The sequence below is a fragment of the Vombatus ursinus genome, unplaced genomic scaffold, assembly GCF_900497805.2.
Source record: "Vombatus ursinus unplaced genomic scaffold, bare-nosed wombat genome assembly UNPS02000582.1, whole genome shotgun sequence".
Taxonomy (NCBI): Eukaryota; Metazoa; Chordata; class Mammalia; order Diprotodontia; family Vombatidae; genus Vombatus; species Vombatus ursinus.
The window spans coordinates 4,615,132-4,632,351 of NW_020940360.1; the positions used below are offsets into that span (position 1 = coordinate 4,615,132).

The 17,220-nt window shown below is 32.7% G+C and overlaps 1 protein-coding gene across 3 annotated transcripts in view; it reads right to left on the minus strand.

The window, feature by feature from the left end:
* The window catches only part of IBTK (inhibitor of Bruton tyrosine kinase), an 88,537-nt gene that overhangs the window by 4,111 nt on the left and 67,206 nt on the right, over positions 1-17,220 (minus strand). For all 3 annotated transcript variants that reach the window (XM_027854773.1, XM_027854778.1, XM_027854765.1), the window contains 3 exons: positions 14,862-14,954; positions 13,544-13,699; positions 5,604-5,753 (listed from right to left, as the gene is read on the minus strand). In XM_027854773.1, coding sequence (XP_027710574.1) covers positions 5,604-5,753; positions 13,544-13,699; positions 14,862-14,954 — 399 coding nt within the window. The remainder of the gene's footprint in view (positions 1-5,603; positions 5,754-13,543; positions 13,700-14,861; positions 14,955-17,220) is intronic.

Sequence of the window (17,220 nt, forward strand, 5' to 3'; positions counted from 1 at the left end):
TGGAGGGGATGCAGCCTATACTAATAGAGAGAACACCCACCCTGATGAAATCACAAATATTTAAAAGCAATGGAATTATTCACAAGGCTACTTTTATTTCAGTGATCTGGTATGTCCTCTACTGACTCAGATCACAATCCTTTCATGCTCTCTCATCTGGTTTTGTTCATGTTTCCTAAGTTCTCTATATAGTATGATTCTCTATACAGTATGATTTCAGTAATATTCTATTTTCAATATGATGTTGTTGTTCAGTTGTGCCCAACTCTTTGTGATCCCATTTGAGGTTTTCCTGGTAAAGATACTAAAGTGGTTTGCTATTTTCTTCTCCAGCTCATTTTACAGATGAAGAAACTGAGGTAAACAGGGTTAAGTATTTGCCCAGGATCACACAGTCTGAGGCCAGATTTGAAGTAAAGAAGAGAAGTCTTCCTGACCCTAGGCCTGGCATTCTATCCACTGTACCACCTACTGTTCCATTCTCCATATAGTAGTTTAAATAGGATGGTTTCCCATCCTATTTACTTTTTAGTCATGCTCCAGCTTGTCTATGTCCGTACTTACATATAGAGAATCAAAATTAATTCAGTATACCAGAAGTGATCTGATCAATGCAGAAGCAGAAGGGACTGCCACTTCCCTTGCTCTGGATACCATATTTCTATTAATGCTGTGCGCGCGCGCACACACACACATACACATGCACACACATAAAACTAGACCACATTCTGTACCCAATGAACAAAAAGTCAACTAAAACCTTAGATTTTTTTTTTAAATAAAATACTGTTGGGTTACTTTCCTAGCACATGGGACCACTGCCAACTATTGCCACTGGTGATCAGTTAATCTGCCAAAATGGTCTGTCACTCTCAAAGGGAAACCAGAATGTTACCTAACCAATTATAATTACTTAAGAAGTCAATAGCAGCGACCATAAATTAATCATTAGGATGTGTACTACCATAAATGACATTTGGTCAGTTGAGACACCTTCACCTAAATTTGGAAGGGACAAACAATACAAATTTAATGAAATCACAAGTAATTTTCCAAGATTTTCATATACTACAAACCTGTCATGTTATAAAGTCTTTTTAGTCATCTAAAATTTATGCATGGATATTAAAGGGCCTCAATCTATAATTAAAATTTTAAATGCACTTTTTTTTTTTTTGCTGAGGCAATCAGGGTTAAGTGACTTGCCTAGGGTCATACAACTGGTAAGTATCATGTGTCTGAGACCAGATTTGAACTCAGGTCCTCCTGATTCCAGGGTCAGTGCTCTATCCACTGTGCCACCTAGCTGTCCCATTAAATGCACTTTCAACTAATGATCAGGTAACAATATATATTATTCTTCCATTAAACTGCTATGATACCTTGTACTTTAGAAGTGGCCCAGTGTTCTTAAAGGCGACACAAGGGGAGTGCAAGTTTCACCACTGTACAGCGAGTCCTATCAAACTGAAAAAGCTTCAAAGGGAAGGCCCAAAAACAAATTGTAGTCCAACAACTAGCTTAGCTAAAAGGCAGAGAAGTTCACTGCAAAAAGGCTGCCCACTCAAAGAATTTTTTTTTTCCAACTATGGAAATCCTGGAAACTATCTACTCAGGCACAAAGTTTAAAATCAATATTTATTAAATCCTTGAATCTTTTAAAACATTGAAGTAATATGAATCATTATGTTTAGGATCTAATATTAATAAAAACAGTTGCCTCAAATGCTGATAATCTCCTTAAAATTCTAGTCTTTTAAAAACAAAAGTCAAAAAAAGAAAGGTTAAGTAAAAATTTTGAAGTATATAACCTGGTTTTCCTTCAAACTGATTCACAGTGTAATAAAACTTAAGGCCTAGATTTCAGAAATTAGCAACTAAATTAACTATAAACAAAGAAATTACAACTGATATAATCAAATAATTTTTTCCCTTTTTCCTCACTAGCGGCCATTACTAATTAGAAACTCAAAAATCATTATTTTCTGTCAGATTTTAAAAATGAGTGTCAAGACAAGGGAGAAAAAAAAAGCCCATACAAGTTTGTAACTAGCCTGAGGCAGAAATGCACAACTGTTTTTACTAAAAGTTTAAGCATGATTCCACATTTTATAGACATGAAAAATTAAGATCTATATTACATCTATCAAGTAGATTCTAAGCTGAAGAATATCTTAACATAAATGTCAGATAGAAAAACTTGTGCAAATGACAGTGTTGAAGGTTTTATAAACTAAAAATTTATAAGAATAAACAGAGGTCGCAGATGTCTCTAAAACACACAAGAATACAGTGCTATTCTTAAAACTATTTACTAGTCTTGAAAAATCATGCTTTTTACAATGATCAGGAATTCAGGTCATTTGTGGAATTTCCTGAGATGCCTTTTAAAAAAGGAAAAGATGAATTACTATTATTTATTATGTTGCCTCATTTCCAACTAATTACCCACTACTTCCCTGCTCAAACCCTCTACACTTCAGCCTAAATGATTTACTCCCCTGTCAACCAAATATGCCAGAAGCATTCCTTTATCCATGCTTTTGCTTTTTGCTGACCTGGAATACTTTCCAGACTCCTCTCCATCTCTTTAAGTCATTCCCCTTCTTTTCAGCCCAAATGAATTACCTATAAAACACTCATTTAGCAGCACTTACCACATGATCTTTGTGCTATCTTTTGTATCACTGTTATATAATTAAATACAAGGTCTGCACTCAATAATTTTGAATTTATGTTTTAAGTACTGTAATGATATTTAACTTATTTGTGTTTTTTTCTCCAGACAATAAATGCTTTTAAAACAAGGATACTTGATTATACTTTTTTGTACACTTTATAGGGTTCTAGGCACAATATTTTGCACACAGCAAGTATTCAAAAAGTATTTCTTAAATGAATCAGTATTCTATTTCACATATTATGGTCATGATTAAGGTCACATTAAGGTCAATTAGACCCATTTATGTCAATATGTTGTTGCTCAATCATGTCTTACTCTTCATGACCCCATGTGAGTTTTCTTGGCAAAGATACTGGAGTGGTTTGTCATTTACTTCTCCAGCTCATTTTACAGATGAGGAAACTGAGGCAAACAGGGTTAAGTGACTTGCCCAGGGTCACACAGCCTGAAGTGTCTGAAGCCAGATTTAAACTCAGGAAGAAGAGTCTTCCTGACTCTAGGTCTGGCACTCTATCCACTGTACCATCTAACTGCTCCCTCTGTCAATATATTTGACAAAATAAAAGAAAACAAAACAAAATAACCCTGCCTGTATTTTAATAATATTCTTCCTGCCATTCCTGCATCTATGTATACCATATAGCTATTTAAAACAACTCACAGTTATTAAATGGACATAAAACATTGTATTAGGTTCTACTACAATAGCACAGAGTATAAAATTATTTTCTAAAGTTGGAAAAGCTATTAAATAAGTATTCATATAAAAGTAAATAATTAGTAGCCTTAAAAGTATAGTACACTCTGGCGATCAATTATAGAACAAATATTTTGTCCCAGTTCCATTTAAATTAAAATTCTTAGACGTAATATTATTTATTCAATTAAGAAAACTTCCAGGGATAGTATTTAAAACAATATAAACGTTTAAGCCAAATAAAATATAAACAGTAATTTATACGCAACATTAAAACCTGTTCTGAGAAATTCAATTATTCACTATAGTAAAAGCCATCATGAAAGCTTATTTCTTATATCAGCAATGCAATTCTAAGATTAAAAAGCATGAATTTTTTGGTGTGTAAACAATATAATACAGAGAAACCATTTTCCTTGCACTGGATGGGATTATACAGTTTTAAATGCAATTTGATAGGTCTGACAGACTTGTGGTAAAGTGTGAGGAGGGATGAAGGAGGTGGGGAGATGCAAAAAAAATTAGACCTGAATATATAAAATTTTAAAGAATTAAAAGCATTAAGTTTTTTATTTTTTTTTGCCTAAAAGAGAGGAAACTAAAGTTAAGTGCACCTTTCACAGAGTAGACACTCAAGTATTTATTGATTTGATTGTATCATGACCACTAAATGGTTATTATATTCATTTATAACTTCAAGAGCTCTCCATTTTAAGAAAGATTTGAGTGATATGTAAGAAAGTATTCCGTGAAATTAATACATTACAGAGGAAGCAAAATTTTACTTTCCCAAAAATCTCCAAAAAACAAAAAAGTAAAATAGAGCTATGGTGTTATGAGTGGATTTGATGACTTCCAGAGGTCCTTCCAGATGCAGGGGATATAGTGGACATGAAATCAAAGCAATTTGGCTTCTCTGGGCCTCAGCTTCCTCATCCATAAAGATCTAGGCAGTCTCTAAAGTCCCTAGATCTAGAACTCAATAAATGCACACCTTTTATTAACAAGCTCAAGAACTCTCAATATTTCAGAAATTTCTCCATTGTATGAAATGGGCATACTATCAACTATGCAAGCAAAATATTTATTTGAGGGCACCTCAAATTTCAAAAACAGATAAAATTATGGCTTAAGATACTTTAGTGAATCCAATCAACAATCATTTATTAAGAGTCTATGGCATATAAGCACTAGGGATATAAAGACAAAAATGAAACCGTCTCTATCCCTCAAAAGCACTGAGGAAACAACAGGTACAACATAACATATAAGTATATACAAAATAAAACCAAGATAATTTGTGCGGGCACACACCAACAACTAGAAAGATCAAGAGAAACCCCATGTAGGAGGGGGCAGTTAAGCCATGCTTTAAAGGAAACTGGAAATTGTAAGAAACCTAAGGATGAAGTTCCTTGGAGGCATGGCAGATACCCTGTACAAAAGCACAAAGATGGGAGATGAAGTCTCCTGGGTGAGAAGCAGCAAGAAGGCCAGTTCAATTGAAAAGCAACATAGGTGAGAGAGAGGAATGCATAATAAGGCTGGAAAGGTATGTTGGACCCACATTTTAAATGCCAAATAGAGGAGTTTACATTATGTTTGTTCAAGTATGATTTTTGGAAGGCATAATTTGAAAGACAAATATTAAAATGTTCCATTTACTTAGACAACCAATAAAACTCAGCCTTCAACAACTGTGTTTTGAAAACTAGTCACTTCAGTGCTTCTCTAGGATTCAGTTTTCTCATTTGTAAAATTAATATGTCAGAATATATGTTGTCTAAGGTCCCTTCTAGTTTGAAATATTATAAATATGAATAAGACTGGGTTACTAAAATATCTTCTATTATAAATGTTACCTACATGTCAGAACAAAGCTGTATTCTACGGCATTCTATCATGGGAAAACTTGCCTAGCAATGTTACTTTTGACTATAGAGATGTTATCCTTCTACATGTATCCATTCTTTAAAACTTCACACATGAAATGTCTGAAGACAAAATTCAACAGTGAGAATGAGGAGGAGAAAAAAGAAAACATCTGAGGATCGTTTTCAGACAGAATTTTCTTAAAAATTAGCACAAAAATGTTCATTTTTAGAAGCATAGGCTCATCTCACTCCCAAATATAACATTTTCAAAATGTGAAAGCTCTTTAAAATACTGCAGAACATAGAAAAAAAATTCCTGAGTGGAAAATGCAAATTATTATTCTATTACCTTACAGACTTTAAAGCTTGAGAATCTTCAATTCCTTTAAAGCAAACTTTTTTGACATGATTTCCTGGAGTGTGATTTGTAACCGATTTTTTTTCTTCCAGTAAGAGATCCCAGAACGACTTGGATGAAGTTGAATTGAGAGAAGATGTCCTATGAGAGAAGGCACATCAATACGTTTTAATTTTTAAAACTACTTCAGTGAAAACACAGGATTATGTTCCAACAATATGTAGAATGTGAACATTCATGTTAATAATGATGTTTCATAGTTATGTTTTTTAAAAAGTGATTCAGTGATCTTGTATTAAATACTGAATTCAAAGGAATATCATAATTTCTAAAAAGCCAATGAGTTGGTAAGCATTTATTAAACACCTACTATGTTCTAGGTACTGGGGTCACAAAGAAATGAAAAAAAAAAGAGAGAGCTAGACATATTTAGCGATATAAAAGGATTGGGAGAACTAATGTAAAGAAAAACTAAAGCAATGGGAAAGCAATTCAGCAAAACCTATAGTAAGTCTGAATTCAATATCTGTATAACTCTGTCTTTGGAAGAAGGGGAAAAAAAGGGTTTTTAAGACTAAAGGCAGGAACAAATGGATACAAGCAAGAAGAGCCAAAGACTGCAGCAGATGCATTTTGATAAGTTATTTCACCACAACGAAGATATGTAAACAGATAATCACATACATGCATGCACATGTTATATGTGCATATATTATAGAATTACATATATATTACGTATGCATACCCATATATATCCAATAACGTCTTTCATTTTTTCCTTTAATATCCTATTTTTTTTTGTTTCTCAAAACATATTTCTTATCAGGTTCTATAAAGTACCCTTTTTATAGTTTGGTATAGTATTAAAATTGTAAACTGAGTTTGGTAATACTGTCTTCAATAGTTTTAAAAAGCATCAGTATGCCATGTTGAAGGGGTCTGAAAGGTAGAGTTTGTAAATGATGTTTACAATGATGACTCTAAGTTATCAAGAGTCAACTTATATTCAGTATATTTTGTGTAAGAAGTCAGATATATACACTTTAAAATTATTTTCATGAGGAGCAGTTATAATTTTAAAAACTACTATAAAAATGAATCACTCTAAGAGTTCCATGTAAGTCAGTTTTACTATAGTTGTCAGCATTTATCAAAAAGAAAAAATCAACTTCTATTTATCTAACAAGCACTTCATTTTATCAACGAGGGTATGAAAAGTTTTGAGTTCACAAACAGTATTTAAACAAAAAAACTAACTTATTCTGCCTGAAAGGAAAGTGACCATGTATTTATAGGAAAATCTGAAGTGATGAAAGGAACTGATTACAACCAGTTTACCCTCTCATTTCCTCAGACCTATACTAAGGAAATTCTTTACTGTTCTGCACATGTGGTGAATTGATATTCTGTATAACTTAGTATTCACCTTCTCTACTCTCTATATTTCTTAGTATTATCTACCTTATTGTCCTTTCTTAGAACTCCTTGCTATACAGGATGTCCCTAAAGTCTTAGTCAAGTTCTACATAAGCTCAAAGAGGCACTAAGACTTTAGAGACACTTCATATAGTCAAAAATGAAGAGACTACAAATGTAGACTGTGTCCTATGATAATTTCAGCTTTTTTTTACTAGAATTTTTATTTAGGAAATAGAATAACAAATTACTTAAATAAAGAACATTTTATAAATGTTAATCGCATAAATCCCCAAAATGTGAAATTCAAACTCTGAAGAAACCAGTCATGGTGAACTAAGTCATGGACTAAGGTTAAACTCATAAATTACTTGAAAAGCTTTACAAAAGAAATCCTCTGAAGTACCAATTCCCCTTTGATTAGTTTTATGATTAAGTAAAAGTGAGGCATGGATTTCCACCTAATTCCAACATAATCACCAAACCACACACCCACATTAAAAAAAATATAAAAGATGTAAAAGAAAAATAATGAAAATAATAATGAGCTATACCTGTCTTGACTACATTATCATTTAAGTCCATAGAGTCAATATGCGTTCAATAGTCAAAGTCACATCTCACTTTCATTTAATAAAGAAAGCCTTTAAAGAATATATGGGATTTCAGGAGGTCTCTGAAGAAAAAACAAACAGCTTCATGGTAAGTACTAAGCAGGTTGTCCTAAACACAGAGAATGGAATCTATGAAAATTCAGTGTTAAAACAGTGAAGAACTGAAATGATTTGTCTGAAAGACTTAGAACTACATTTGTCAACTGATACAAAAATGTGTTTGGTTCTTTATTCTTAAATTGTCACTTTCTTAAGTAGTGTGGGACAGCCTGAGCAATAGCTCTGAAGCTATGAATTTAGATAATAGTTCACAGTTATCCAAAGCTTTAAAGTTTATAAAACATTTTACATATATTATCTTACTTGATTCCCAAAACAACCCTGGTAGATAGGCAGTATTACAGATAGATGAGACATGAAGTACTTTGAAGAGAGTAGGTAGATAATATTGTTTTTGAAGCAGCATGTGGGGAAAAAAAGGTTTAGTTGCTGTTTCAGATTGATGAGGCATTGTTTAAGTGAAGGTATAATGATTAATGAAAAAAGAAAACAATGTACCTTAATAAGTAAAATGCAGGCTGACATGCAGCTTATAAAGACTTCTCTATCCCATTTTTAAAGTCCTTTTTTTCTAATGTCCAAAAAAAAATCTTACAAAACTATTTCTCACCTGAGATATCTAATCTATTCTGATATTCTATTAATTAGTTGAAGAGTGAAAGAGTACAAACAGGATTAAGTAGGCAAACAGATGTCCTAGCTCTTGGTTAAAAAAAATTTTTTTAAAAAGTTCTTTCCCCAAAAAACAAGGAAAGGAGGCCAAAAAGCCAAATCTGACAATTCGATCACAGATAGAAGCATGTGTGCCAGCTCCAGTCACCAACTAGGTCTGACCTCCAAAATTATAGGTACCTAATAGATTATATATTTCCAATCTGTTCCTTTAAATACCAATGGCCCTTACTCTTGCTACCCTGTTTCAACTACCCTTTTCTTTGTTACTAACAGAAGGGAGCAACTGCTGCCAGCCTGTGAATTAGGAAATTTTATTTTTGAACATGTAATTTTTCCTCTGCATTTCTTTTTCTACTGTGAAATCTGGGTATCTTAATTAATAAATAATGTGAAATTATTGTTTGTTTTTTAAGCAGAGCATTTAAAACATGGACAAACTAAAAACCCTAAGGAAAATGTAGAACATTATCCTAATATTTGGGGAGTGATAAGACCTCTTAAAGTACATCTGATACAAATTTTATCTGCCTCCAAAGAACCTAACTTTACTTTTTATGTTATCCTCAGACCTTCACAGAAAAACAAACAAACAAACAAACAAACAAAAACAAAAAACTGGAAGTTTCTTTGGCAGAAAAAGATAAGTAGGGTGTAAAGTATACTGGGTCTTTAGTTAACCAGGAATAAGTGCCAGTAAGTTTCCCCACCCTTTTGGCAGATATCACTGCCAGTAAAGCTGCTGAATTTCTAAGACAAGCATCTTATTTGCCCATGGAGTACAAATGGAGTACAAAAATTTCATAGCTGTGTGCATAAAAGACTCTACTGCCAAATTTCTCCTAATGGTATTTTGGGGATTTGTGGTCAATGATGACATTGCTCTTTACTTTTACACAGAACTACTCTTGGTAGTCTCAAATTAATAAGAGAACACAATACATGTTTGCTAATACTCACAAAATGCCTCAAATCTCACTAGTGGTCTGTTATCTACAAATGACCTTAATCTCTCCATTTTAGGTACTCCTGCACTTAGCTGTCAAAGTGATCTTCCTAAAGGACAGGTCTAACCATGTCATCCTCTTTATTCAATACATTACAGTAGTTCTCTGTTACCTCCAGGATTAAATATAAGATCCTGCTTGGCTTTTAAAGCCCTTCAATAAGCTGGTCCTCTCCTACTTTCCAGTCTCCTCAGCATACACACTGCAATCCAGTAACATTGACCTTGCTGTCCCTCATGTTTAGAATTCTCTCTCTCCTCCTCTGTCTCCTCACTTTCTTGACTTTTCACATCTCAGCTAAAAATCTCACCTTCTTCAAGAAGTTTTTTCTGATTTCCCTTCATCCTAGGGCCTTTCTCTTGAGATTATCTCCAATTTATTGTGTATGTATGTGTGTGTGTATGCATGCGCGCGCATGTGTATTATTTGTATATATTTGTTTGCATGCTGTCTTCTCCATTAGATTGTGAACTCTTTGAAAGTTGGAATTGTTTTTGCCTTTCTTTGTAATCCCAGAACTTAGCACATGACCCATTGTAGGTGCTTAGTAATGACTGTTGTCTGACTTAAGAAATAAATGTTGTTAGTTCCAATTTTTGTTTCATCAATCATGAAAGCATTCTCACTGATACTTCACTTTCCTACCTCTTGGGATAGCACTATTTTTCATCTTAGCAGCCAAAGGAACTTTATGGAAGAACATTTATAGGCATCTGTAACCACACAAAAATTAAAAAGAATTCTATTCCCTAGCAAAAGTGGCACTAGAATTTTCACTTAGAGAAAAAGGCTAGATATAAAAAAACAACAAATTCCACAACGATAATACAGAAGAACATCTTGAAAGAATATAGTTTCTCTTTTAAAAAAAAAAAAGGTATTTAAATCTTAAATACCAACTTGTAAGAATAAAAGAGAGATGTCAAGCTCACTGCTCCCAGTGTTGCTCTATTCAGATTAAAATGTAATTGGAAATAGTTAACAAAATATATAAAACATAATATAACACAGAAAATATTAATTTGTGGTTTTCCAAAATAAATAAAAACCTACCTCAGTATACATCACAATGCACATTACTTTTTAAAATAAAACATCAAAATAGTTGGACAATTGTCTTCTACATAGATGCAAAATAACTCAGAATTCTTCAGTGTGGTAACCATTAACTTTTATTCCATGGCATGGTACCTGGCACACAGTGTGTATTTAATAAAGCTCATTCATTTATTCACTTAAAAAATCCTGCTGAAGCAACAATCATCAACAAGAGTTGGTACTGATTTAAAAATAGAGAAGTATGCGAGTGGAACAGAATAAGCAAGGAAGCATCAGAAATAATTAAACTCAATAACCCAGTGTTTGACAAACTCACAAACATAAATTACATAGGAAAGAATTCTCTTATAAACTACTGGAAAAACTGGGAAGCTATCTGACAGAAATCAGACTCAGGCCAATCAGCATCTTATACCACATTCCACAGTAAATTCAAAATGGATGCGACCTGAATATTTAAGATCATATAACCATAAAAAAGTTAGAAAAGAAACCGATCATATAGCTTTCACAGTTACGAGTAGGAGATGAATTCTTGACCAAATAATGGATACAGATAATTACAAAAGATAAAATGTTTAAGTTTGATTACATGAAACTGAAAAGCTTTTGCATACACAAAATTAACATATCAAGGATAAGAGAAGTAGTCAATTGGGGGAAAAAAAAATCTTTGTATCAACTAATTGGTAAGAATTTGATATCCAAAATATATAAGCAACAAGCTGAAATATCTAAGACCAAAAACCATTCCCCAATAGGTCAAAAGATATGAATAGTTCTCAAGAGAGCTATAAACTATTAACAAGACTATGAAAGAATGCTCCAAATCACTAACAAGAGAAATGCAAATTAAAACAACCTTGAGGTTTCACTTCACAACTAGTAAATTGGCAAATAACAAAAGACAGAACTCATCAGTGTTGGAGGTTTTGTGTAGAGACAGTCACAGTATCACACCGATATGCCATTCATTTTTGCAAATAAAGTAATTAAAATATTCATACCCTTTGACCCAGTATGAGGCATATACCCCAAGAAGTTCAATGACAAAAAGAAAGGCTCCATATATGCAGTTTTTGTAGTACTGAAGTATTGGGAATAAAGTAGATGTCTCATCAACTGAGGAATGGCAAAAACAATTGTGGTACATGAAGGTAACAAAATATTGCTATACGAAGTGATGCATACTATAAATACAGAGAAGCAAGAAAAGACTGATTATGGAATGAAGTAAAGTAAGCAGAACCAAGAAAACAATATACTGAGTGACTCCAACAATATCAAGAAGCATACACCAACAGAAATTAAATGTTGGGAAATTATCAACAAGAAGCTTGGTTCAAAAGATACGATAAGACATCTCTCCCCATTCTTCTGCAAAAATAGGAGTTCAAGTTCACAGGTATAAAACACTGACTACAAGGTCTGATTTTTTTCAGTGTATTGATTAGTTTTCTTGATTTTTTCTCTCTCCATCCATCCATCTTTCCTTCCTTCCTTTAGGAAGCAAGGTGGCACAGTGGATAGTGTGCTAACAACAGAGTCAGGAAGAACTGATTCAAATCCAGCCTCCGACACTTGACATGTGACCCTGGCAAATCACTTACCTGCTGTTTGCCTCAGTTTCATGGGGATGTAACATGGGGATAATAATAGCTACTTCCTAAGGTTGTTGTGTAGATAGTTTTTGTAAAGAACTCTACACATCTTAAAGCATTGTATAAATTTTGTATCTTTGTACACACACACTTATTTATATATATTTTATACACACACACACCCACACACATAAATATATAATATGTATACACACATACAGGTGAAAATGTAGGCTACCAAAACTATCAACAAAAATCTATTAAAAAATAAAAAACCCATGTGTGAGAAATTATTATTAATAACCAATATATTTGAGAGATTCAGAGCTGCTCCCCTTCTTCCAAAGTCCTGACTTTAAGTCCAGTTTTTGCAAGGAATTTAATTAATCTAGGGTGGGAAAGCCCATTATGTTCTACTCAGGCCTGGATGGGGTATACATTCTTTGAATTGATAGCCTAAAGCTATGGGTGGTCTGGTATAGAGATACTTTCCCTATCCAAGATATACTCAGTCCTTAATTTTAATATAGCCCACCTTCAATCATGTTAACCAGTTAGATTTGATTGCTGTTTGATGGACCACCTACTGTTTTGAAGGGTATATAAAAACTGAGTGGGCTGCTATGATTGTCTTTGGTCTAAGAGAGACAGCCAAATGACCATCCTTTTACTAATAACCTGCTGGCCTTATTAATAAAATGATTAAATTACCCAGAATCTATGTCCCTTGGACCTTTTTAAACATCACACACAAAAACACAGTAGTGTATTAAATTTATACATCCTTCTGAATCTGATTAAAATGCTAATATTAAGGTAATTAAATCCCATTGTTTGATATTTATACAACTCGCCCCCAAACCAATATTCTAGCTTATTATAAATTATTCCTCTTTCGAAACCCTTTAGTTCAATCTAACTGGGCTTCTTGCTGTTCTTCACTCATGACATATCATCTCTCCCATGTCTGAAAATTTGTACAGGCCGCCTCCCACGCCTGGTCAGCCTCTTTTTCAACAACTCTTAGAATCTCTCATTTCCTTCAAAGGCCAGTTCAAATACCACTTGCTTAGAAGCAGCTACTTCACCTCTGTTACTTTAAAATATATTTGGTTTATGCTTAAAATGTGTGCATATTATCTCTTCCTTTATAATGAAGGGCAGGGACTGCTTCATTTTTGTCTTAGTTTCTGCAGAACCTAGCTCAGTGGCTAACACACAGTAGGTGCTTAGTAAGTGTTTACTAATTGGAGTCCAACTCCCATCACTACTAGTTTTCAAATCTCTACTGGCAAAAGAAAAAACATATAAAATTACTAATCTCCTTAATTATCTATTTTTTGAAAACAGAAAATATAGAGGATGAATTTCAATCACAGTGACATACTAACACATGAAAAGATTAAAGAAAGTATAACTTAATAAACACTATTTAAATAAATGAGAAAACTACCGTGCAAAAACATACGTAGATATGCTTATTTTAATGTAAAAGAACATACCAGGCATTCTCTGGTTTTGTGGCTTTTGCAGATATAGAAGAAGTGGTCACGACTGTAGTTTCCACACTATTTATCCCTGGGTTGCTCTCCTTGGCAGCCATGGCAATCATTTTTCTTTGCTTTTGAGAAAGTTTAATCCCATGAGAAGTGGTTTTGCTACAAATTAAATCAAACGCCAGAAAAAAAAAAAAACATTATTTCTGATACTTAAGAGAAACCGAACAAGATCACTAGAATTCCAGTCTAGTTTGGCAAGATTTTACTCATGTAAAATTAAAATGCTGAAGATAAAGTGAAGATAAAAATATTCTAGAGGATTAAAAAAGTAACTATATAGGATCTCCATTACTAATTCTTCTATACCTTTAGATATGAAGGTGATTTGCTATTCACAATCACTGAATCTTTAGTATCTCTGATTAAACAAATCAAAATTCTGATTTTAAAGGAAAGGTATATGTTATAATAATCAGGATATAGACTAAAACCATCAACCCAACTCAGTCAAGACATCATACAAAAACAGCCATCAGGAAATCATTTTATGTATGCTGAATAATTTAGAATAAGTCATAGAATAAAGGTCAGAAAAAGGAAAAGACAAACTAGTTGATCTTCCTAACTTCGATTGATTCAAATAAAATTGATACAAATACATTAGAGTTCTCATTTTCTATACTATAAAGCATATAAAGGAAAATAACAGCCGAACTGTTAATGAATCAAATGACTAAATAAAGAAGGCTAATGATCACACAGTAACTAGATGTAGCCAATTACATTAATATTATGATCACATTAAAAAAAGAAAAAAACTACTTTGATTTTCTTAAAGAGACAGCATTGCAAAGTAGATAGAGTTCTGGGCTTGCACTCAGGAAAGTCTAGTTTCCAATCCTCCCTGACTACTGCTAACTATTATGAGGCCAAAAAAAGTCACTTGACCTCCATATGCTTCAACAAACCTTTGAGGCTTGTCCTTAAGCCACAGATCTGCCCCAATTAACAAGTTCCCACATCCTACATGGATAAAATAAGAGATCACACATAGGTTCATTGATTTAAAGTTAGGAGGAGTATGAAAAGCTATCTAATCCAGTCCTTCTTTTGTGCTTTTGCACAATAGCCATTAATCAATGATGTTAAAAATGTCATAATACCATGTTTCCTTAAGGAATGAAAAATTTCAAAAGTTCAAAATATCTCTAATTATAAAATATAAATGAAATTTATAAAAATGTATTTATCATTCTATAAATCTAAAGCACTGCCTTTCTGTGACATTTTCTTCTTTTATTTACATTGTTTCCTAACTGACCTTGAATTTGTCTTTGGTGTAGTTCCACATTTTTGCATATTTTCTTCAATTTCCATGATGGTTCTAAGATCCATGGCAGGAGGGCTAACCGGGCTGAATGACATAAAAAAGATTACCTTTCAAGACATTCATTTTCACTTACATTCCAGTTTCTAACCTTCACAGAAATTGTCTAAATCATATATAAGATCGGTAATCAGATGTATAATTTATGTCTACTTCCTCAATTATGGGAAACCTCAAATAGAATGTTTCAGATAAAACCTTTCTTTATATATGTAGATATAAATAACACAACAAAAATACTTTCAAAGTCATTATCATGTTAAATGACATAATTAAAATGTAACTTATTTTTTAAATAGCAGTTAAGGAAAGAAAAGATTGCTAAGTTTTCTTGGTCAAATGGCATGCCACACATGAATTCACATTAAATTTTTATTGGTTAAGATAAAAGAGGACCTTGAAGAGCATTTTCTTTCTTTTCCATTTTAAGTTTTAATAAGCAGAAATTATTTACATTAATGCAAAACACATAACAAGATAACATTAAGTAAAAATGGACCCTTAAATAAAGAAACTAGAATATTCTCTCAATGGTAGTCAAAATCTACTACAGAGAGTTGCTAGATAATAGAAAACTACTTGAATTACCTTTACAGATTCAGAATCTGGGAACTAACAGAAAATCCCCTATATATCTCTTGGCAAGCAATGTAACTTAACCACTATATTTTTGTTTTATTTGGCATTCCTTTTTGTTTAAAAAAAAAGTCATTGTTAGTATCAACTAATATTCCTATAAGGACTTAAGAATCATTCATAAGCTACAGATGTGTCAGAACAACATCATGGTATGGAAGAAAATGTCCTAGACTTAGAGAAGAATTGGGTTCAAATCTCTGAAGAACTGAATCAAACCTCTAACTATAGCATACTGGAAAAGCCATTTAACCTCTTTGAGTCTGCTTCCAAATCTGCAAAATGGGGATGACACTTATACTGCCTAGCGTACAAAGTTGGAAGGAACATATTTTGTAAACTTTCAAATGTTTTATAAATGTAAGGAAGAATGATTACTGTTCCTCTTTAGAAAAACATCTACATTTAATTCCAAGAAATATTTATTTCAGAGATAAGAAATACTGCTATCTCTGACAAAATAGATTTTAAGGCATTTGGTCTTGAAATCCTTGAAACACAAAGAACTACTGACTTCAAGACAAACTACTATAAGGATTTTCTTAAATTCTGGCATTTAGAATGAGAATAGGTTTCCAAATCTTGTCTATATATTATACATTCCCCTATTAGTTTCTCAAAACCATGAAAAATTTTAAGAGTTAATTGACAGCCTACTTTTAGTGCTCATGCCAAAGCTCCTTTATTCTGTCACTCTGTTCTTTGTTCCAACAAGCAAATGTGGCTGAAATTTCAATTCTTTTACAAGGATGCCACAGAAAAAATATGCAATCAGCTTCTCAAAAGCTTCAAGAATTTGGTGAATAGGTGTATGCAGGGCTTTAAAAATACTACAAAATCTCTTGGAGAGCCATTTGGTTCCCAAATCTCTAATTCCAAAATGAAAATGAAATAACTAATATACAAATGCATATGGTGATATCAAATTCCAATCTATTTAAATAAATCATTTATTAAGGTGACAATCTTTTATTAATTTTGTGAAATTTCAAAATAGATAATGGATTTCTGTATTATCCCCCATTTTTAAAGATGTAGGTTTTTAACTGATAATATGTTATTTGTTAAATACAGTATGTTTCAAGAAAATAAGCAATATTCATATGCCATATATCATATATTATAATAAATATATGATATTCTAGAGCAAGAATCCTTAACCTAGGGTCTGTGAATTTAATAATTTAATAACTATGTTCTAATATAATTGGTTCCCTTTACAAAATTCTTTGTTATAACAGTTTCTCTCAGGGAGGAAAAATTTCTCAGGGAAAATTCAAAGCGATGTAAAAATAAAAGATCAATAAAGTGATACATGTCTTTATGTGTACTTATTTGTATAGATCTATTTCTCTATATATCATGGGTAAGGTATTAAAACTGTAAGTGGAGATAGGACTGACAGTAATCAACTCAGAATTAATAACACAAAATCTAATAATGCACCAAGTGGCTTAAGGCACGCTGTTAAGACTGGTCCTCCATGTCCTCTCTAAAACTTCCTTCCTTAGGAGGAACTGTGGCTACATTCTAAAGGTTGATGACAGATTATCTGGGAAACAGAACAGCACAGAGAAGGGAAGAATAAAAGGAAAACGATTAAGAAGAATTTTAAGTACTGCCAACAGATAAATGGCAACAGTAGCTAGACGTGAAT